This window comes from Urocitellus parryii, chromosome 2, assembly GCF_045843805.1.
Source record: "Urocitellus parryii isolate mUroPar1 chromosome 2, mUroPar1.hap1, whole genome shotgun sequence".
NCBI lineage: Eukaryota > Metazoa > Chordata > Mammalia > Rodentia > Sciuridae > Urocitellus > Urocitellus parryii.
This window is the reverse complement of record NC_135532.1, coordinates 23,956,678-23,979,398: the sequence shown is the minus strand read 5'-3', so window position 1 is coordinate 23,979,398 and position 22,721 is coordinate 23,956,678. Positions and strand designations below refer to the sequence as shown.

Below are 22,721 nucleotides of genomic sequence, written 5' to 3'. Positions count from 1 at the left end.
CAGGTACTTCTCCCCAGGAAGTCTTTTCACTGTTCTTTCATTTGGTTATTTCTTTTTTCATGCTTCTTGATATACGTTCCCCCCATGCTGGGATTGACTCCGGGGCCTTGCATAAGCTAAGCATGTGCTCTACCACTGAGCGGCACCACCAGCCCTGACAGCTTTTTCATTTGCATTTTCTCAGCATGACACTATGGAAGAGCTTAGCCCTCAGATCAAAAAGTTTTGGACCTCTTTGAATGTTCGTGAGCTTTTCAACTACTCTTCTTTCTCTTTTTCTCCTGATCCAAATGGTATCCATAGCGTTTACAGTGCGACTCAATATATTTATTTTGCATGGCCATTTGCAGCCTTCAGGATTCAAAGAAACTTTCCAATTTCAGGTCTCAGAGAATGACGAGCTGATTTTGTACAGCTCAAACTAGGAAAAGGCTACCTCTATACATCTCTTGTTTGTGTGTAAACTCTTTATTCAGTTCTTTTCTCCTCTTTCCTATCATGTTTTTGGTCCCATGTCTCTCAATTTTAGAAGTATTAGCCCTTTATTTGTAATATAAGCTGTGAATATTTTCTTCTAGTATGTCACCTGGTTTTCGCTCCTCTCATGTCCATCTTGTAAGCTCTTCGCTGTTGGACTTGGGTGAAGCATCCCAGGGTGGAGGTCTCTCTCCTCTGAAGTTGAGGAGTACTTGAATTTTTCTTTTAAAGTAGTTGGTATCTTTTTACGGAGCACATCATCTTTCACCTGTGTTTCAGTCATTTCTTCCATGTAGACTCAAAACTCTTTAAGGACGAGATCAGTGTTTCATTCTTTCTGATCTCAGTATCTAGCAGACTGTCTTGCACTTCTCAGATTTTAACTAAATGAATTTATTATCAGATCTTACTGAATAAAGGAATAATAAGAACAGAAACGTGACTGAAGATCAGTAGCAAAAGAGCTAGCCCGTTCTTCACTTGAAGAAATTTTTATGTGTGTGTGTGCGCGTGATCGTGCACAGCACTCACACATGTTAAGAAGCTAAGAGAGGGGGTGTGAAGCAGCAGAACCTCTCAATATATATTTATTATTTAAAGCAGACAGTAAGTGTGGTTGTGGCAATGAGTCTATGGGGAAATCCACACTGAAAAGTCTGGTTTTTAAATTCCCTCTAACAGCCACGCTACTTTACTTTTGCTATGTCGATTCTTATCTACATATGATAATCATAAAAATATTTAAGGATGTATAATGGATTTTATAATTATGGTCTGTGTATTAGTTAGCTAGGGTAGACATGGAAAATATACTAATTTGGTGACAAACAATAGAAATTTATTGTCTCACAGTTCTATAGGCTAGCAGTTCAAAAAGGTGTTGAGAGTTGGTTCCTTCTGAGGACTGTGATATGGAATCTCTTCCAGGTCTCTTTTTGGCTTGTAAGTAGAAGTCTTCATGCCCATATGGCATACTTCTATTAGTATATCGATTATTAGTATATAAATTATTGGTTTATGTGTATGTCTCCAAATCTCTTCTCAGGCACCAGTAATATTGGATTAAGATCCATCCGAACGACCTTATTTTAATTTGATTGCCTCTGTAAAGACTTTGTCTCCAGATAACCCTGTCACATTCTGTGGTACTGAGAGCTAGGACTTCAGTGTATGAATTTTGGATAGGGTGGTCCAATTCAACCCACAACAGTCCATACAACCCTTTAGAAATTCAGCCTAACTTCACAGAAGAAGAAATATGAATGATCAAAAGATATATGAAAAAATATTCAACATCTCTAGCAATTAATTAAAACTATGCTGAGATTCCCTCTCACTCTAGTCAGAATGGCAATTATCAAGAATACAAGTAACAATAAATGTTGGCGAGGAGCCACATGCAGTGGCGCACACCTGTAATTCCAGTGGTACACGCCTGTAATCCCAGTGGCTCGGGAGGCTGAGACAGGAGAATTGCGAGTTCAAAGTCAGCCTCAGCAATGGCAAGGTGCTAAGCAACTCAGTGAGACCCTATCACTAAATCAAATACAAAAATAGGGATAGGAATATGGCTCAGTGGTCAAGTGCCCCTGAGTTCAATCCTAGGTACCCACCCCCCAAAAATGTTGGGGAGGATGTGGGAAAAAGGTACACTCATATATTGCTGGTGGCTCTGAAAATTGGTGCAATCACTATGGAAAGTACTATGGAGATTTGTTAGAAACTTGGAATGGAACCACTGTTTGACCCAGTTATCCCACTCCTTGGTATACACTCAAAGGATGCAAAACCAGCATACTGTAGTGACGCAGCCACATCAATGTTTATAGCAGCTCAATTCACAATAGCTAAGCTATGGAACCAACTAGGTGCCCTTCAATAGATGAATGGATAAAGAAAATGTGGTGCATATACACATTAGAATCTTACTTAGCCATAAAGAAGAATAAAATTATTACATTTGCTGGTAAATGGATGGAACTGGAGAATATCATGCTAAGTGAAATAAACCAGTCCCAAAAAACCAAAGACCAAATATTCTCTCTGATATGTGAATATTAACACACAGTAAGCTGTGGGGGAGGAATAGAAGTTCATTGGATTAGACAAAGGGGAATGAAGGGAAGGGAGGGAGGGTGGGAATAGAAAAGATAGTAGGATGAATCAGACATAATTTTCCCATGTTCATATTTGAATACATGACTGTGAAATCCACATCATGTACAACTGCAAGAATGGGATCCTAATTAGGATGTTATACTCCATGTATGTATAATATGTAAAAATATACCTACTTTCATATATATTAAAAAGAACAGATAAAACATAATAAAAATATAAAGCTCAAAATTTGAAAAAAAATCAGCCTAAAGTTATTTTCTCTTGAGAGAATTATAAATAATAGGACTTTTCAGTCAGTGACATAGTCTCAGTGGGTCACAGCAGGCTTGGGTGTTGTATGCAGAATATCAATATGCATGTATTTGTTACAGGTTTCTTGCTAAGAAAAGGATGCATTAAACATAAAATTATTGTGAGTTCACATTGTTCCTTCTACAATGTAGGTACCAGAATCCCCAGAAGACCTGGGGTGTACCTTGAGGCCTGAGAGGACAGGGGCAGTGTATGAAGCTGCTACCGTGGAAGTAGATGTATCTTCATCCATCACGCTGCAAGTGTTGGTCAACATCCCGGGGAACATTTCCTGTCTCTGGGTCTTTAAACACAGTTCCCTGAATTGCCAGCCACACTTTGATTTACACAACAGGTAAGAGAGGTCAGATGCACAATCACAAGTATTTTAGAAGTAATATTTTCTTGCATAGAACTTGATTCATTTGGAATTCCTCTTCAAGTTTCTGTTCATGTTAATGGGTGCAGTGGTGCATGCCTGTAATGCCAACAACTTGGGAGTCTGAGGTAGGAGGATCACAAGTTCAAAGGCAGCCTCAGCAACTTAGTGAGGCTCTAAGCAACTTAGCAAAACCTGTCTCAAAATAAAAAATAAAAAGGGCTCGGAATGTGACTCAGTGGTTGAGCACCCTTGAGTTCAATACCCAATACCAAAAAAAATGGACTGAGGCTATGGTTCAGTGGTAAAACATCTTTGGGTTTTATCCCCATTTAAAAAAAAAAAGTTTAAAAAGTTTCTATCCATGTCTATCTTATCTCCGATAAAATAATAAACTAAAGATAGAACTAAGAATATGGATATATGACATTATGTATGTCAAATCTCATAAGAGGTACAACAGAAAAAGTGAACCCTAATGTAAACTATGGACTTTAGTTAATAATAATGCATCAATATTGGTTTGTCAATTATAACAAATATACCACACCTGTGTGAAGTATTAATAATATAGGAAACTGTGTGATAAGAAAGGCATATATGGGATTTCCTTGTACTTTCTATTCAATTATTTTTTAAATAAAAACTGTTCTAAAATTAAAATCTATTAATTTAAAAAAACCAAAGACCAAATATTCTCTCTGATATGTGGATGCTAAACATAAGAATTATATATGTATTACATATACAGGGAGAGAAACATGGGCTGGGGTGAGGAAAGAGGGCAATCAGTGATTACTGAGTAGCTGGCAGAATGTGAAACAAATAGTGAAAAAAAAAATACTTGGGATTTTTAAATGTGTCATTTTTTAAATTGACTATCAAATTACAGATGAAAAGTTAGAAAGTTTTCATTTCATTCCAGTTAATGTAATAAGAAACTTCTTTCTTGGAAATGCTTGGGGATAGAACATTTGGTTTTATCTATTTTGTTCCATAATATAAGAAGAATTATGTGATAGCCACAAAATGTTTTAGTAAGACATTGATCTGTCTGTAAGGAACATTGGTCTCACTATCCAGAAGAAAAGATCTTATCCAAACCTCTAATTCTTTGCTGAACACTGTACCCTGCTGCCCTCCTCCTATAGGAGAAAGACAAGGGGCACAGGGCATTTATATGCCACTTAATGATTCTAAGGCTGCCTTTCTTTTTAGTTCTTGGGGACATTTGGATGCTCCAATAGCTATAGAGAAAATGCTGTCTTTCTAAGAACAGTGCAGAAAACAGTACCCAGTACCCAAATGGCCAGAGATGGGTGTCATGCCCCTGGATGAGGTGTTGGAGAATTTCTCTGTGACTGATACAAACTGGATTTTTTGTTTTTTGTCCTTTAACGTCAAATAAACTCTTGTGCAATTATCAGGACGGTGGGTATAATTCTTAATATTAATTCTAAATCTTAGAGCACATTCATTTTCCTTTCCTCTTTTGAGATTGTATATACTCACTTCTGTTTTTCAGTTACTTTTTACCTTGGGGTTAAACCAAAGCAGTCTTCTATTAAGAATTTTGGCTTAGTGGTTGGGAACATAGCTAAGTGGTAGAGCACTTACCTAGCATGCAAAGCCCTGGGTTCAATCTCCAGTGCTGAAAAAAAAAAAAAAAAAAAAAAAAGAAAAGAAAAGAAAAAAAGAAAAAATGGGTAGGGGAGGGGCTTAAAGAAATGTGCTGCCACAGAAGTTCTCACCAGATTGAGACCAAAAAACAAAAGTAACAAGGTAGGGTTATTTCACTCAGTAGAGCTCACGTTCTCGCTCTAAGGCAGGCAGCCAGCTTGTTAACTAAAGTCATAATTGCCCTGTAGGTTAGTTTACATAGTATCAAAACATATTTTCGTGACTTTATTTTTAAAATGTTTTTTTGTTGTTGATGGACTCGATACCTTTATTTTGTTTATTTATTTTTATGTGGTGCTGAGGACCAAACCCAGTGCCTCACACATGCTAGGTAAGTGCTCTACCACTGAGCTACAGCCCAAGCCCTGTGACTTTTTCATAGTAGAGAATTATAAAAATTATATCTGGACTCGCTCATAGGCAGAACACTTCTAGGAGTTCACAGATGACCTCTGGGGGTGTAGTAACTCAGTGAGAAAGCCACTTGCCTGCCATGCATGAAGTTCTGGGTTTCATCCCCAGCACCAAAATTTTTTTTTTTTTAAAGTTCACAAATGATAAGGAGAGTAAGTTGTTCAAAGAAAGATAGCCCATCAACAAAATCAATCTGCAGATGCAAATCAAGTGTATGTCCTACTCGTTTACTAACCATGGGTGCAAGCACAAGAGTTCTTTAATTGTTCCTGCATGTCCTAAAGCAAGGCTTCTCAAATGCTGCTTGCTGTTGGATTGCCTGGGGTGGTTGTTAAAATGCAGATTCTGATCCAGTAGGTCTGAATGGGGACTGAGATTCTGCATCTTTGTCATGGACACACCCCCAACAGATGCTAACATTGTTGGAAAAAGACCACACTTTGAGTTGTAAGAATTTAAAGGTCAGAAAGTATTGGCTGGGTGCCGTGGCGCATGCCTACGATTCCAGCGACTCAGGAGGCTGAGTCGGAAGGATCACAAGTTTGAGGCCAGCCTGGGTAACTTAGCAAGACCCTGTCTGAAAATAAAAAAGGCTGGAGTTGTAACTCAGTGGTAAAGTGCCCCTGGGTTCAATCCATAGTACCACAAAAAGTGGTCCATAGTCATTGTGAAAATGACAGAGACCCAAGCTGGAGAATACCTACTTTTTATTCAGAGTGAAGCTACCAATTACACAATATTGTTTACAGTGAGTATAAGAAGTAAGTCCAGTTTGCTACTAGGCATTCCCAACATTGAAGTAAATAAACAAAAATCACGCAGTGTAAATTTAAATCTACACCATTCAATTAACTGCTAGAGAGCACTAAAAGAGAATAGGTATTGCTAAATCCAGATCAAAAGTATCTCTGAAGGGAAGACCCCTGGCCAAATTGACCTTTACTAATGATCTGAAAAGTTAACCATACTGACACTGAGGAATTGTTCTGCTTCTATGTTGTATGTTGGTGAAATTACTACTTCATAGGAAAATGCTTCATGTCAGATTTACTCAAATTCTTTCAGTTAGAGAGAGAGGGCCCACACCAGAAGAATGTTCTTTATCCCAGGGTATCTCATTTGTACAGCCATCAGGCTCTGCCATTGAGGAACTGAAGCTGGTGACCAGGTGATGGGGCAAACAGGATCATGGAAGGTGCTTTGTCACGGAAGGGACACCAAAGCACATGTGCCCCTAAGGCTCTGCAATTTTGAATGGGAAATTTCCCTCCAAGGGGCTCAGGAAACATGAGCTGGTGGCTAGGATGGAGCTCACTCACTTTCAGGGGTGGGAAGTCACTGTCATATTATAATGGTCAGGCTGAGTGTTGGGCACAGGCAAAAACTGTTCTCCACTAAGCAGCCCTCTGTACCACAGTCACAGAGAGCCACCAACCCACCTTCTGACTCAGTATGAAATTTTGTTTTTAGTTTCACACCTTTGCCAAAGTAACCAGTTCTCTTTCCTGTTTTACAGAGGAGTTATTTCCATGGTCATTGTGAAAATGACAGAGACCCAAGCTGGAGAATACCTACTTTTTATTCAGAGTGAAGCTACCAATTACACAATATTGTTTACAGTGAGTATAAGAAGTAAGTCCAGTTTGCTACTAGGCATTCCCAGTATTCCAGAAGTAGTTTAGAACCCATTTGATTCTGTAAAAATTTTTTATTGGTGCATTATAATTATATATAATATGGGATTCATTGTTACATGTATATACTTGTACACAATATGAAACCCATTTGTTTTTGACCCATGACTCAAGATATAATATTCAGGCTTCCCTCAATATGTAGCTGAGTTGATTGAATTTTGTTCCTTTCTCCACATAATCTTCTGAGAACTGAGAAGCTCCCATGTTCCTATGGACTCTCAGAATGTGAATGCTCTTTGAAGACCTAGGACATAACTCTATTCAGGGATCCTCATTTTTTTGTTCTTTCAGTAAACAAATGGATGACAGGGAAGAATTGGAAAACTATTGTGAACTTGGAATTAGAAGTCTTGGGCTCTAATTCCAGTTCCAAAACTGCTCCTTTTGGCAGGTGACTAAATCTCTTTGAGCCTGAGTTCCTTATCTGTAAAAGGAGGATAAACTATCTCACAAGATTGTAAGGTCTTAGCAAGATCCAATAGAACTTTTTTTAAAAAAAAAAAAACATTTATTTATTTGTTTTAGTTTTAGGTGGACACAATACCTTTACTCTACTTTTTTATGTGGTACTGAGTATCGAACCCAGAGCCATGCATGCTAGGCAAGCGCTTTACCTCTGAGCCACAACCCCAGCCCCCCCCCCCAATAGAACTTTTGATATGATGAAAATGTTCTGTCTGCTCTGTCTAATATGGTAGCTCCTGGCCATATGTGGCTGTTGAATACTTTAAAATGTCCCTAGTGTGACTGGGGAGACAGTTTCAATTGCATTTAATTTTAATTAATTAAAATTTGAATTTAAAGCCATATGTGTCTAATGACTACTGTATCGGACAGTACAGGTCTATACAAATGCTGGGCTGTGCAAACTGTACAGAACAATCCAAAAGTCCTTACCCAGGGAGACAGCTATCTTGGATCACCGCCTCCATCTGCTTTCTGGCGTCTCATTTTGTCCCCATTAAGCACAGACCTAGCATTGGCACAGACTTTATGCTGTGCACACTGAGTGTACTGTTTTACTTTACATGACTAATAAAAGTAACTGTGGTAACATAGTTCATGTGTCTCTAGGGGGCCAGGGCACTGCTCCACAAACTCTGGGTTAATGCCACTTTAAATTAGCTTTCCTGGTGACACATTGGTGCAGTTTGCCAGGCTCCCTTCTTTCTTGTCAGTGACTCTACACAAAGCTGGGATGTGGTGCCTGTGTGCCCAGACCATAAGGGCACCTGGGTCAGGAATGGCCACAATCACCCTTTGCTGAGGGTGTTCTACCTGTATCACTTCAGATGCTCACAATGACCAACCACCTGCACGTAGATGTGAAAATAGGCACTCCTGAGACATGATAATGGTCACAGCTAAATTCCAATTTAAGCCAGGTCTACACTTTTCACACTATGCGGCACTGGGCTTTGTGTGTGAGAGTGTGGCCCTTGCAGTCAGAGATACTGACTACAGAGAGTGCTTCACATTCCCAGAAGGGTCACGGTACTGGGTCATGGTACAACCGTGGGGCGTTAGGTTCCAAAGTTAGTCCCCAAGACAAAAATCAGGTAAAGTAAAAATTTGAAAATCCCTTCGATTATTCTGAAACTAGTAAGACCATAGTGCTAGAAAAGCAAAATCAATAATTACCTTTGATTTTTGATCTTGATTCACGAGCTTCTCTACTTCCTTATTCCTCTTTGTTGGACACTATGTGCTCCAGGCTGGAAGAGGATAAGAAATTCTTGCTCTCTCTTTTTGTGGAGGGCATATAATTATGTAAGGGAAGTGGGCATCTGCTGTAGTCCTATTATATTTAGATTTACAGTGTAAAAATATAGTAACAATCGATCAATTAAATGAGGACTTTTTAAAAAGTATTCTGCTGAGTGGTGGGGTTCAAAACAAAAACAAAAACTGGTGGGAGTGACTTGGCAATAGTCAGTGTGAAAGAGACAATCACAAGCTCTGTATTAACTAAGAGTGTGGCATGGTTGCTAAAATAGTAAACTTGAACCTTGGCAGTATATGTGAAAATATATTGTCTAGCCCAAGGAAATGAATAGATTATTATTTTCAGTTCTGCATTTTTTTCAGATAAATATGGTTAAAACACAGCAAAAAAATAGTGAATAATTTGGAACTCCTTAAATTAGGAGCAGCTCAGGGAATTGGGGATGTTTGGCATAGAGAAGGGAATATTTTGAGGAGTAGCAATTGATTATAGTGAAATATAGAGGAAATAATTCTGGGATTTTGAGTCAGGAAACCTAGGCTAACTAGTTAAAATGCCTTGGGTGGTAATTTTCTCTCTTGACCTCAGTTTTTATTTTAAATATTTGAAGTACTACCATGTAGAAGCAAAGCTAGACTTAAAAAAAAAAAACCAAAAACGCTGTAGAGGGTAAAATTGGGACTCAACATTAGAAATTACAGGGATGAAAAGTTAAAAACCACCACAACATAGGAAAGGTACTTACCATTCCCAGTCAACAAAAGATTAATGTTCATAATATGTAATGATCTTCTGTAAATCAGTAAGAAGCAAAGCAAAACAAAACCCAGTGGAAAATGAACAAAAAGGACAAATGGTCATTTTATTTCTAGAATATGAAACTGAAATGGTCAATAAACACGTGTTAAAAGATAAACTTTAAAATTAAAATTTTAAGAGTTTGAACAGACAGTGATTCATGAATTGAGCAAGTGGTGGGTTCCATTAAGGAGTTGTGAGGGGAAAATTTTTACAAAACATTCACAGAAGAGACAAAGAAGAGATTTGATAGGTTGAAGTGGAAAGTCCCCAGTTAGAGGTTAGTTGGCAGTTTTAATTTGGCTAATTTTCTAGGTAGAGGTTGGTTGGCGGTTTCTAATTGGTTACACTTAAGTTCATTGTGCTGTTTCCATGGAGCTGGGTTTGGTTTGATTATGTAGGAACCCAGAGCACTGGAGCCATTTCAGTACAATGGCCTTCTAACGAATTATTTTAATACACATTAAATTAATTATTAAATTAAGACCACAATGAGATACTGTTTTATACCCTCTAGATTACTGAAAATTAAGAAGTCTTGGTAAGTATACAGAGAATAGGAACTGTTGAATAAGCATTAACTAATATAACCACTTTGAAAACTAATTTTCATTATGTATAAAATTGAACATGCTCATATATTTAAACCAGCAGTTCCACTCCTGGGTTGTATTATTAAAGGAAATGTTACACACATGTCTTGGTAGAAATTCGTGGAATGTTTAAAAAACTGGAAACAAACATCCACTGCAAGAAAATGAAAAACACAGATGGTGATTTACTTACCAGTGGAATGCTATATAGCTGTAAACAAAGACAAAAACAACGAAGGATAACATGCAAAACCACGGCTGAATCTTAAGAAATAAGGTTGGGCTGGCATGGTGGTGCACTGAAGGCGGAGGCAGGAAGATTATGAGTTCAAAGCCAGCCTCAGCAATTTATCGAGGCCCTAAGCAACATAGTGAGACCCTGTCTCAAAATAAAATATAAAATGAGCTGGGGATGTGGCTCAGAGGTTAATTGCCCCTGTGTTCAGTTCCTGGTACAAAAAAAAAAAAGTTGGATGAAAAAAAATGAAGTTGTAGAAGCAATATATTGAGTGATACAATATTTTGAAGCTCAAGAACAAGACAAATTAATATATCGTTTGGGGACACATATTTTTGTGGTACATCTATTTTTTGAAGTGCAAGAATGATAAGTACAAAATTCAGGATAAGTGTTACCTAGGATTGAGAGTTAGGGAGAAGCATAAAATTAGGTTAAAATGTATTTATTAATATTCAAATTACTAAATTAGGTCAGGGGTCCAGGAGGATTTGCTAAAATCATTATGCTTCACAATTTACATGTCATATATTCCTTCATTTATACACACATATATACCAGAAGATACATCCTATTCCTTCATATATGCATGCATACACATATATATCAAACAATGCATAGCATTTTAAATTGAAATTTGTTATAAGAAATTAAGTCTAGGGAAGCTTTTATTTTCATATTTTTAAAAGTTGGTTAAAAATAAAAGAAAGAAAGAAAATGATCGGCCTTGGCGGGGTAATTTGAACTCCAGTTCCTAGAAAAGTCCAAGTAGGAGTGGAAAAGTTTATATGTGGGGCATGGCTGGGAGTGGAGGATGGGTTGTGTGTGTGTGTGTGTGTGTGTGTGTGTGTGTGTGTGTGTGTTGTATGATGGTCCACTGTGAACAGCCTCTAAATTCTGTTCCAATTCTAACTCCGTTCTACTCATATTTTTATATTTCTACATTATAATATATTTATACCTTGGTGTAGATGAAATTATGAGAAGAAAGTTGAGGGTTTTGTTTTTTGTTTTTTGTTTGGGTTCTAAGGATTGAACTCAGGGGCACTCAACCACTGAACCACATCCCTAGGCCTATTTTGGGTTTTATTTAGAGACAGGGTCTCACTGAGTTGTGAGGTTAGTGCCTCACTTTTGCTGAGGCTGGCTTTGAGCCACTGCGCCCTGCTAGAATGTTGTTTTAAGCTGTATGTTAAATAAAGGGTTTAAGCTGTATATTATTGCTGCTAGTTTCCCTTTTTTATGCACATCAATATTTCCATTTTCACATTACTTTACTTATTTTAGTTATCTGTGGATTTGTGAATGTCCAAAGAAATTGACCAAGAGGATTGTTGTTGAAGTTGACATGGCTGCTATAGTTGAATTTAATGTATTGCCTGGGTGTGGGGGGAGTGTATACTGCTATAATATAAAGTATTCACGTTTCTTAATGATGCAGATTTTTTTGAGGGGGGTGCTAAGACAATGATTTTTTAGAATATCAGTAAAATGTTAATAAGTATTAATATTTTAATAATTTATGATGCTGTAGATACACTGCTTTACACATTAAGAAGACCTTACTTTAGAAAAATGGAAAATCAGGATGCCCTGGTCTGTATATCTGAGAGTGTTCCAGAACCGATCGTGGAATGGGTGTTCTGTGATTCGCAGGGTGAAAGGTATGAGATGTGAAAAGATAACTGCTATGATTATTAATTTTGGATCTTTTTCTAATGTAGTTGACCTCACAGTGTATTAAAAATGGAATGTATCTCTATTTCAACAGAAAACTTTGACTCCTTAAATGTACAGAATGAATAGTACGGGCCTCACAGTGGGGACGGGGGGATTGTTTTGTTTTGTTTTGTTTTGTTTTTGGTAAAGAGGGTTTTGAGGTCTGCTCACATCAACTGCAGGCTCCTCCCTGTCATCATACTTCATGAGTTATGGTATTGTTGATTCCTGGAGTATCTGGTTAGGGGAAAAAGATATTGGTTTTAAAATATAATCTCTTATAAGTAAGAAATTCCCTGTGACTAAATGTTTAATTTGTGGTCATTTTTTGTTCTGGAAACGTAGTTTCATATAATTGTTTAAAGATCAAGAATCTAAAGCCAGAGAACCTGGCTTTGAACCCTGGTTTGCCTGCTAGTGTGTAGCCTTGGACAAGTTATTTGACCTCTCTGGGCTTCATTTGAAGAAAGAGAATGTTAATAAGTATCATACAGAATTATGATGATGATTAAATGAGTTGATTGCTCATGAAGCACATAGAACAGTTTCTGGCAGATACAAACACAGAGTAAATGTTTACTATTCTTTTTCCATATATGCCATCACTAAGCTCTCCGTAAGCAAGAATTCTTGAGGTTTGAACTAGTTGAAGTCTACTGAACCATTTTTGTTGAAAAATGGGAAAAAATAGAAAGAGGAAAAGAAAAAAAGCCAGGTTCCCAAATGATATGAATGTGATCTCAAATTTTAGAAGTACAAAAAAAGATTCTTGAAACATACATATATACATTATATACAGAGAAAAAAGATTGATAAGATATATACCAATATAATAACAGTTGTTATCTCAGAGTGATAGGATTGGATAACTTCATATTCTTTTCTTTGGGTTTTTTGGTATTATCCAACATTCATACAATGAACTCTTATTATTGTCTTATAATTAAAAACAACTCAAGGAAGGATACACAAAGAAAAGAGTGACTTGATTCTAGGGATGAAGAGAAGAGTGATGCTTCACAGATTCCAAAACCTGTATCTGCTTTGAGAAAAGCCTGTATTAGGGAAACGCTGTTCTGGAACCAAAGTCCACTTTGTACTGAGGCCGGAGACAGTGTTGCTCTGTGGACTACTGAGATGGGCTTGGCTTTGTGACACTTGGGCTTTTTCCTTTTTGTCTTCCTTTTTAGTTCTTCCTTTCCCTGTTTTTAAAAGGCAACCAAAACGTTGCCAAGCAAAAGAAAATTTTAACTGTTTATGATGTAGTATTATTCTAACAAATTGAGATAATGAGTAACCAGATAGTTCCCTTAGGAACCCTTAACTGAAGCGATAAATTTGTTTACCTTTTTTTTTTTTTTTGGGGGGTATGGGGGATTGAACTCAGAAACGCTGAACTACATCCTCAGCCCTATTTTGTATTTTATTTAGAGACAGGGTCTCACCGAGTTGCTTAGCACCTCATTTTTCTGAGGCTGGCTTCAAACTCAAGATCCTCCTGCCTCAGCCTCCTGAGCAGCTGGGATTACAGGTGTGTACCACTGAGCCCAGTTTGTTTACTTTTTGATCTGCTTTTCTTTTTTTTTTTTTTTTTAATTTTTGCTTTTTTTTTTTTTTGGCTCCTTAAGACAGGTTCAAGAACCTGTAACTCTGTACTCCCAAACATACGTCTATCTTTTTTTTTTTTTTTGAGGTGCTGTGTTTTTTGCCTCACACATGCAAAGCCAGCGCCCTACCACTGAGCTACACCTCCAGCCCACAGCAGTCATTTAAAACCATATTTAGCCAAAGGGCCTTTGTTTTCTAATTACAGCTGTCAAGAAGAAAGTCCGGCTGTTGTTAAAAAGGAGGAAAAGGTACTTCATGAATTATTTGGAACAGATATAAGGTGTTGTGCAAGAAATGAACTGGGCAGAGAATGTACCAAGCTGTTCACAATAGGTAACACTCTAATATCATGTCCTTTTAATTTATTTTTTCTCCCATGCTGGGGATGCATCCAGGGCTTGGGGCATGCTAGGTGAACGCTCTATTACTGAGTTACACCCTTAACCCTATCATGTCTTTATTTTCAGTGACTATTCCTTAGAAATTATCTGGGACTAACAGCAATCAAGTAATCATTCAGCTTCAGAAATTCTATCTTTTCTTTTTCTTTTTTTTTTTTTTTTTAGTTGTAGTTGGACACAACACCTTTATTTTATTTTATTTATTTATTTTTAAATGTGGTGCTGAGGATCGAACCCAGCACCTCACACGTGCTAGGCAAGCACCCTACTGCTGAACCAAATCCCAGCCCCTCTATCTTTTTTTTTCATAGCATTTAATTTTATCTTATTTGATTAAGTGTTGGGGATTGAATCCAGGGCCTTGTGCATGCTAAGTATGCACTCTTACCACTGAGCTACACCCCAGGTCCCTTTATATCATTTAAAATGTGAAATTATGGATGCTGTAAGAACTGATTTCTCACCAAAGAGTAGTAAACCTCTAAAAGGTTATTTCATTAATACGGTTAATAATACTGGAGATGTTAAAATCTTTGTCCTCATAGGGGAATGAAGGGAAGGGAGGGGGATGGGCATAGGAAAGGCAGCAGAAAGAATGGGACATCACTTTCCTATGTTCACGTGTGAAGGCGTGACCAGTATAACTCCACATCACGTACAGCCACAAGAATGGGAAATTATACGCCACGTATGTGTATTATGTCAAAATACATTCTACTATCATGTATAACTAAAAAGAAAAAATAAAAAATTTTTTTAAAAAAAAAAACCTTTGTCCTTCAGGATACTCAGTGTATATTTTTGAGATGAGGAAAAAAAAATCACTTTTTTTTTCTTACTTGGGATGTTTTCATTTTCTAGATTTAAATCAAACTCCTCAGACCACACTTCCCCAGTTATTCCTGAAAGTGGGGGAACCCTTATGGATAAGGTGCAAAGCCATTCATGTGAACCACGGATTTGGGCTCACCTGGGAATTAGAAAACAAAGTCCTCGAGGAGGTAAGGTGACAAGTTTGTGTTCTGAAAATGCAGGAACAATGAGGTAATAGCACAGCTGAGATCACTAAATGCAAACTCTGTTTTATTAACACCCAGGGCAGCTACTTTGAGATGAGTACCTATTCAAGAAACAGAACGATGATCCGGATTCTGTTTGCCTTTGTCTCATCAGTGGGAAGAAACGACACTGGATATTACACTTGTTCCTCCTCTGAGCATCCCAGTCAGTCAGCTTTGGTTACCATCCTGGGTAATGCAGGCTGCTCAGGCAATCTTTATCCATCATTTGTAGTTGCTTTTAGTGTGGAATGTGTGGTGTGTAACACAAATGCTGATTTCAATCTGATGTTACCATTAAACACTGAAAAATAAATTGAGTTAGAACAGTTTTTCAAAGATAAGCTGCCTACTCCTTTCCTTTCCCAGTTAAATCATATTCACTTGAATGCCACAGTCTTTGCATGTATCACTGTAGTGTGACCATCTGTTTGTATGCATTTGTCCTCCAATAGACTGTAAGTTTCCTAAGGACAGGGACATCCCTTCTATCTTTGGGCCAGAGCCTGGCGCCAAATAGTTTCTTAATAAATACATGTTCTAAGAACCTGCTGCCAGGCATTACTATGTAAACTGTACAAGCACTGAGCTGAATGGAAATGGGGGTGGTCTACATAGCATTTCAAAATAATTATGCTTAAGTAATCTCGGATTAGGACGCAGACCCTAGCCAAAATGAAAATGCTAAGCAATGCAGGAATTCTCTTAGCAAACTAATAAGGAAATGTTCTGCAAGAACAACGTGTGAATATTGCCAGCCAGCTTGCTCTTTTATTTGCCACCTCGAGATCATTTTTATGTGGGACCCAGGACTGAGAGACTTACTCTGGCTGAGAGCAGAGTTTTCCATTCTTTGTTCTCAGTGTATACACGTTGGGCTGGCAGTGGGGGAACCCTTTAGCCTCTTGATATTGTCTGCAAAGTCTTGTAGGTTTATTGATGTATTTGTCTAGGAAAAGGATCAATTATTTACATCCAATTACATCCAATTATTTTTAGTTGTAGATGGACACAATACCTTTATTTTTATTTATTTATTTTTATGTGGTGCTGAGGATCGAACCTAGTGCCTCCCATGTGGCAGGCAAGTGCTCTACCCCTGAGCCCCAGCCCCAGCCCCTATATCCCATTCTTCAAGGAATTTTGACTCCAAAAGATTATGAGCTCAGGCTTAGAACTGGAGATAAGACTCTTCCATTTCTGGGAGTTTCAAACCTGACCTGCAGCATGCCAGCCTCTGAGCTTTCTTGCATCAAATGTATGAATAAAAATTCATTTTGTCATCTCAATACATTTTCATCTGAATGCCATTATCTAATTTATAAATGCCTCTTTATTTTTCAGAAAAGGGATTTATAAATGTTACCAATTCAAGTGAAGATTATGAAATTGATCAATATGAAGACTTTTGCTTTTCTGTCAGGTTTAAAGCATACCCACAAATCCGATGTACATGGACCTTCTCTCGAAAATCATTTCCATGTGAACAAAGGGGTCTGGAAGATGGATACAGGTGAGACAACACAGAGCTCTCAGACTGACCATTATTAGCATGATTCTCCTTTCTCATTACCCTCAAGAGAAATTGTTCCCATTTTTTTTTTTCTTTTTTGAAACACTGTCTTCTTATGTTGCCCAGGCTGGCCTCCTGGGTCCACATGTACTTATGGAAGCAAATTCTCTAATTGTGAGTTTATATATAGATACATGCATTTATTTATTTATTTATATTTATATATTTTTTCCCCAAAACATAGTAAGCAAATGCGCTTTTCTTTTTAGTACCAGGCATTGAACCCAGGGGTGCTTAACCATTGAGCCACATCCCCAGCCCTTTTTTATATTTTATTAAGAGACAGGGTCTCCATAAGTTGCTGAGGCTGACTTTGAACTCACCATCTTCCTGCCTCAGTCTCTCAATAAGCATGTGCTCTTACCACTGAGCTACATACACCCCTAGTCCCACAAATTTCTAAAGTTTGAAATTGAAGACAAGAAAACAAAAGGCATATCGTGAGGCTATAGTAGCAATCTTACAATCACTTCAGAGAGTATAGCCCACTGTGTGAAAAACGGAATCATGTTAGTATAGTATGGTTCTGTGGCATTTTCTGAGTCATAAGACTGTTACTTCCTATTTGAGAGTACTACACTGTAGTACACTGAGTCTCCTGAGCACACTGCAGATGACTGAGGAAGTACAACTCCCTAAAAACAGAACCCATTGCCTATAGGTGTATTGATGTATGTTTTTAAAAAATAAATGCAGAAATAATCCAACCATAGTGTTGAAAGGAAAACTTGCTTTTCCAGAGCATTTGGACAACCAAGTTCCAGATTCTCTTACAGAAGTAATTCTTCATTCTCTCTTTAGAAAACAAAATCCTAACTTACCCACTGTGTCTTCTGTGGCTTCCATGGTTTTCTGTAACCCCTCTGATCTCTTAAAACTAAAGCGGTGTGACTAAAGCTGTGGTTCAGGTTAGGCTATGAGCAACTGAGAGGAACATGCCCTTTCTCTAACAAGACAATGCTCAAGAATAAAATCTTTGTTTATCAGTATGTGGTTTGTAAACCAACTGTACAAGAATCGTCTGGGCAAATGTTTCAAAATGACATGCTGAAACAAAATTAGGTCTGAGTTCCCATTTTTTTTCTTTTTTGAAACAGTGTCTTCTTATGTTGCCCAGGCTGGCCTCCTGGGCTCAAGCAGTCATTCTGTCTCAGCCTCCTGAGTATCTGGGACATCAGGCCTGATGCTGAATTTTTAATAACTGTTAGTGATTTTTGTGCTGTCCAGTACAGTAGCCACCAGCCACATATGGCTAGTCTAAATTAGGATGTGCCACAACTCTAAAATACACAACAAATTTTGAAGACTTTTTGTATGAAAAATAAGAATGTAAACTACCTCGTTAATAAATTTTATATTAATTACATGTAAAGATGATGATATTTTGTATATATGAAGTTAAACAAAATCAGTTATCCAGTTTAATTTTACATGCTTCATTTTACTTTCTTTACATAGCTAAGAATTTAAAGTTGGCATATGTGTCTTGCATTCATGGCTCACTTATTTTATTGGATAAAGTTCTTTTCACCTTGATTCTTCTAAGTGTTTGTGTCATGGTTATTGTGCTTTTATTTATTTCTCAAATTATTTGTAACCTGTCTGTGGTCTTTGTTCAGATTTTTTTGTGTGTGTGATGTTGAGGATTGAACCCAGGGTCTTGCACATGGTAGCCAACCCCTCTGCTACTGAGCTATATATAAAAACCCTCTTTGGATTTTTAGAAAGAGTTGCAAGTCCGATTTTCAAAGAAACTTTTACCTTGTTTTGCCCAAACCCTTAATATTCAAAGGATTCACTGTCAAGGTAATTAAAAATGCTACTTTTGACCTGGGAGCTGACAAATATGCATTCCCCCAGCTCAGGGTTTCTCAACAGCAGCCAGATAGTTCTTTATTTTAGAGGACACTATCCTGTGCATTATAGGATACTTACCAACATCTCTGGCCTCCACCCACTGGATGCCAGCAGCACATCTCCCTTCTCCTGGTAGTGATGATGAAATATCACTCTAGATATTACCTGGTAGGAAAAATTGCCTTTGAATGAGGAGCACTGTCTTCTAGGGATCTCCCTATCATCATGAACTCTTATTGACACCAGCACAATTATACAAGTAGCAGGTCAGAGATTCGACTCCACTCTACCCTAATTACCAATTGCCTGATGTTCAGAAAGTTTATCAGTATATTACTGTCCCTTCCCTTCTTTGTATTATGTGAATGCATTATCTAACAAAATGTTAGATAAGCTTCTAGCATTATGGGATTAGATTGTGAATCCCATTCAAAGAAATAAAGATCAATTCAATTTAGTTCAACAAATGTCAGTGTAATATCTTCTTGTTGGGTTTGATACTATTAGGAACATCAAATTTATACAAGAGTGAATAAGGTAATATCTTTCTCCCTCTCCTCCATAATTACACAGATTGCTGCTGTGCTAGTGACATCTTGCATAGTCTTTGAGATTTTACATAATCGTGGGTGAATCTTGTGGGCTGGTTAATGATTTCACACGATGGCCACAATTTCCACCCCTGAACCCTAGTAGTTTTCCTACAGAGGTGCCAAATTAATGAATTGAGCAGATCCTGACTCCCATTAGTATTCCATATCTTTGTCATTCCTAATTATCTGCTAGCAGAGTTACTTCTTTGTCTATTGAATTCACCTCTTGGATTATAATCTCCACAAGGATAGGTGCTCTGCCATTTCTCTGTCTCTGTACCATGCCTTCTTCAGTAAATGTGTGTCTACTAAATGAATGAATTCATCCTCATCCTTGGAAAGCAGCTCAAAGTACATAGTCTGGGACAAAGATGAGTCAATGGCATCTTCTTTGTACTACAGGGCACAAGTGGCACTGACCACAACACTCAGTCTTTCTTTGATTTAAAAATTCTTGAAGAGGCTACAATGTTTTTTTTAGTGCTCTGGAGGTACCAGATAATATGGGCCACTGAATACCCAAGGCAAAGGAAAGATGCTCAAAACGACTGAACAAAATCTGAACAATGGAAAATTTGAGCACGTCTCTGAGCACTCTGGGTGTCTTTTCCTCTCCACCTCATGGTCTAGATGGAGATGGAGTTCTTCTCATCTTTTGATGATAATAAGTTTCACATTTACTAATTAGCAGAAAGAACAGTGCCGTGAGCATCCTTAACCCCATTTAATGGAATTGAACGTGGATGGTGAAGTGTCCTGTTTTAATCGTGTTGCAAGAGATGATTTTATTGGTAAAGAGACATGATTTTTTTTTTAAATCTGTGACCGAAAGCCCAAGTAACAACATGACTCCTACAGAAGCTTTGGTGTGGTCATGGCGTGTGTGCCAGAAGTCTGTCAGCTTCCCCACCTTCACAGCTTCATTTCTCCAATTTACTTCCTCAAATATTACCCCCAGCGCTCAGTAGGGCTTGCTTTTGTGTGTCTGCATTTGATGAAATTGTAATTTTCCAGCTGTCCTAGCATCCTGGTCTTCCAGGATATTTCACCTGTTGTTTGGCATAACCTCCTACCTATAACCTTCATCATAAACACCAAATCTATGTTAGTTTATTCCAGTTTCTTGGTAAAAAAAAAAAAACTTATATTAGATCATTATAATTATATAGGAATCTCTTCTGAAAGATTCTTCTTTAGCCTGGCCCAAGTCTTGAGTTTTCCTTGTTATTTCCCTGAAATATCTCATCTTTCTACTCTATGAATCTCAGTTCTGCCTACCCCTCCCACCCCCATCCCAGGCAACAACTGCAGTGTGATAACTTCTAGGTACACAGCAGGCTGGCGGTGGTGTGGGTTCTGGATGATGAGCCAGGGCCTAGAGAAGCAAGGGCAAACAGAAAAGCAGGCTCTCAAAACAGTGAATGCTATGTCCCGGCAGAGGCTGGAGAACCTGTGGAAGAATGTTTTAAATATTTTTGGTCCAGGAGGTGAGCCTGAGTGTGTACAGGGAGAAGATGTTTGGGCCTAGTCAAGTACCAAGCGCTCCCAACTAAGTCCTGTTCCCTTTTACATCTGCTCTTTGCCACTGTGAGCCTGGGTCCCTTTTCCCCCAAAGACCCCACTCAGTTTTAAGTTCTCAGTCACATCCTATGAAGCCACTTATTAAAACTGAAAGGTACTTTGAACTTTTACCTCATGCCAGACAATGTGCAGAGTATATGGGTTACCTTATTTAATCCTAATTGTCCCATTTTTAAAAAGATGGAAACTGAGGCTGTTACCTACCCAGTCATCTAAGGCAAAATCACTACCATTCCCTGACTCTCGTTTTGTGAGATGGCCTTTAATAAAGTAGAAATACCAGCCATGATTCTAGCTCCAGAGATAATATTTTTTTTTTTTTACTTTTTCTATGTAACCATCATGATAGAAGTGTAAAGTATAGATTTTTGTACAAACATGAAATCATGTCATTTGTAATATGATTTTTCATTTAAAAATATCGTAAGTATTTTATGTTCATAGTTGTGTTATTATACTACATCATTGTTTTCAATGGCTGCATAGTATTTTACTTCTTAGGAATTTTTAAACTACTCCTGTTCGTGGCATTGACTTGAGTTTTTTTTCTCCCCTTATATCTTCCTTTTCTTTTAATGTGGTTTCCGCACTTACTCTACATCCTAGAGTAAAACTTCTCACTGCTTTTTTTCTCCCCTCTCCCGTACTGGGCATTGAACCCAGGGCCTGGCACACGTTAGGTAAGCACTTTATACAACTGAGCTACATCAGCTCTTACATTTATTTTTTATTCAAAATGATTACTAGGTATAACGAGCCTCACGTACATTTTGTCTGTTATCTGCTGGGCACTGTTTTAAGCACTTTATACAAAAAAAAAATGCTTTTTTTGAAAATTTCTCTTCCAATGAGCAGATGAGGTAGATACTATTTTAATCTTTCATGTTACAGATGAGGAAACTGACTTGCCTAAGTTCACAGCAGCAGGCAATAGCAGTGTTGGGATTCTAGCAGAAATAGTGAGCTCTGATGTTTGTGGTTTTAGTCATTTCTCTATAAGGCCTCTTGACACAAACTCATTTCAAAAATGTGAGGCTCTCAAACCCAGTGTATAAGAAAACAGAAATACTCTGGGCCTGGGGATGTGTGTAGGTTGGTGGTAGAATATTTGCCTAGTGTGTACAAGGCTCTGGGTTTCACCCCCAGCACTGCAAAAAAGAAAAATAAAAGGAAGAAAGAAAGAAAAAACAGAGATACATATATGTTCTTTAATTATTGAGAAAATAAAAGTGTTTTTAACCTGCATGGGATGTGCCATCTTTTGCTATCGAATCTTTAATGGTTGTATACCAGGCTTGTGGGCATCTCTGAATTGAAATTTAAAATGAGCATGGTATTGTACAGAGAGCTACGAAATCATCAGCACCCCCCACACCCCCACCATCTTCATCTATCTCAGAACAGAAATTTGAACAGAGCAGATCTTACTATAGCCAAGCTGGGTTAACTCTGGCCAGGCTGTGTTCAGGCCTTCCACCCTGTAGCCTGAGGTTAGATGAGGTCTCCAGGCTTCCTGATCCACCGTCTTTCCTTATTCACCATCTTTCTGTGTTGTGGAAAGCCACCTTCAATCTTGTCACCCCTTCCTTCTGCACTTTCACAAGCTCTCAACTTCACCAATACATTCTTTATTAGTTAATCTCTGTCCTCTGATTTGACTTTGACTCTTGCTCGTTAAATAAATCTTTTTTTTTTTTTTAACCCAATAGTAAAATTATTCTCTGAAGCTCCTAGAAAGAGCTTGCCCTTTCTCAATTCCTCCCCTCTGGGCACTAAGTAGAAAATAAAATGACCTAAATCTGATGACAGAGGAGAAAACCCTTTCATAGTTGTATTAAGCATACCTCTTATTAGTCTCCAAGGTATTGTTTCACTGTGAACTCAAATTTCCTGATCTCCTGTCCATGCAAGACAGGC

At 37.9% G+C, this 22,721-nt stretch overlaps 1 protein-coding gene across 1 annotated transcript in view; it reads left to right on the top strand.

The window, feature by feature from the left end:
- The window catches only part of Flt3 (fms related receptor tyrosine kinase 3), a 62,508-nt gene that overhangs the window by 4,981 nt on the left and 34,806 nt on the right, over window positions 1–22,721 (top strand). The window contains exons 2-8 of the mRNA XM_026388383.2: window positions 3,042–3,244; window positions 6,879–6,994; window positions 11,949–12,078; window positions 13,947–14,074; window positions 15,004–15,143; window positions 15,240–15,393; window positions 16,545–16,713. Coding sequence (XP_026244168.2) covers window positions 3,042–3,244; window positions 6,879–6,994; window positions 11,949–12,078; window positions 13,947–14,074; window positions 15,004–15,143; window positions 15,240–15,393; window positions 16,545–16,713 — 1,040 coding nt within the window. The remainder of the gene's footprint in view (window positions 1–3,041; window positions 3,245–6,878; window positions 6,995–11,948; window positions 12,079–13,946; window positions 14,075–15,003; window positions 15,144–15,239; window positions 15,394–16,544; window positions 16,714–22,721) is intronic.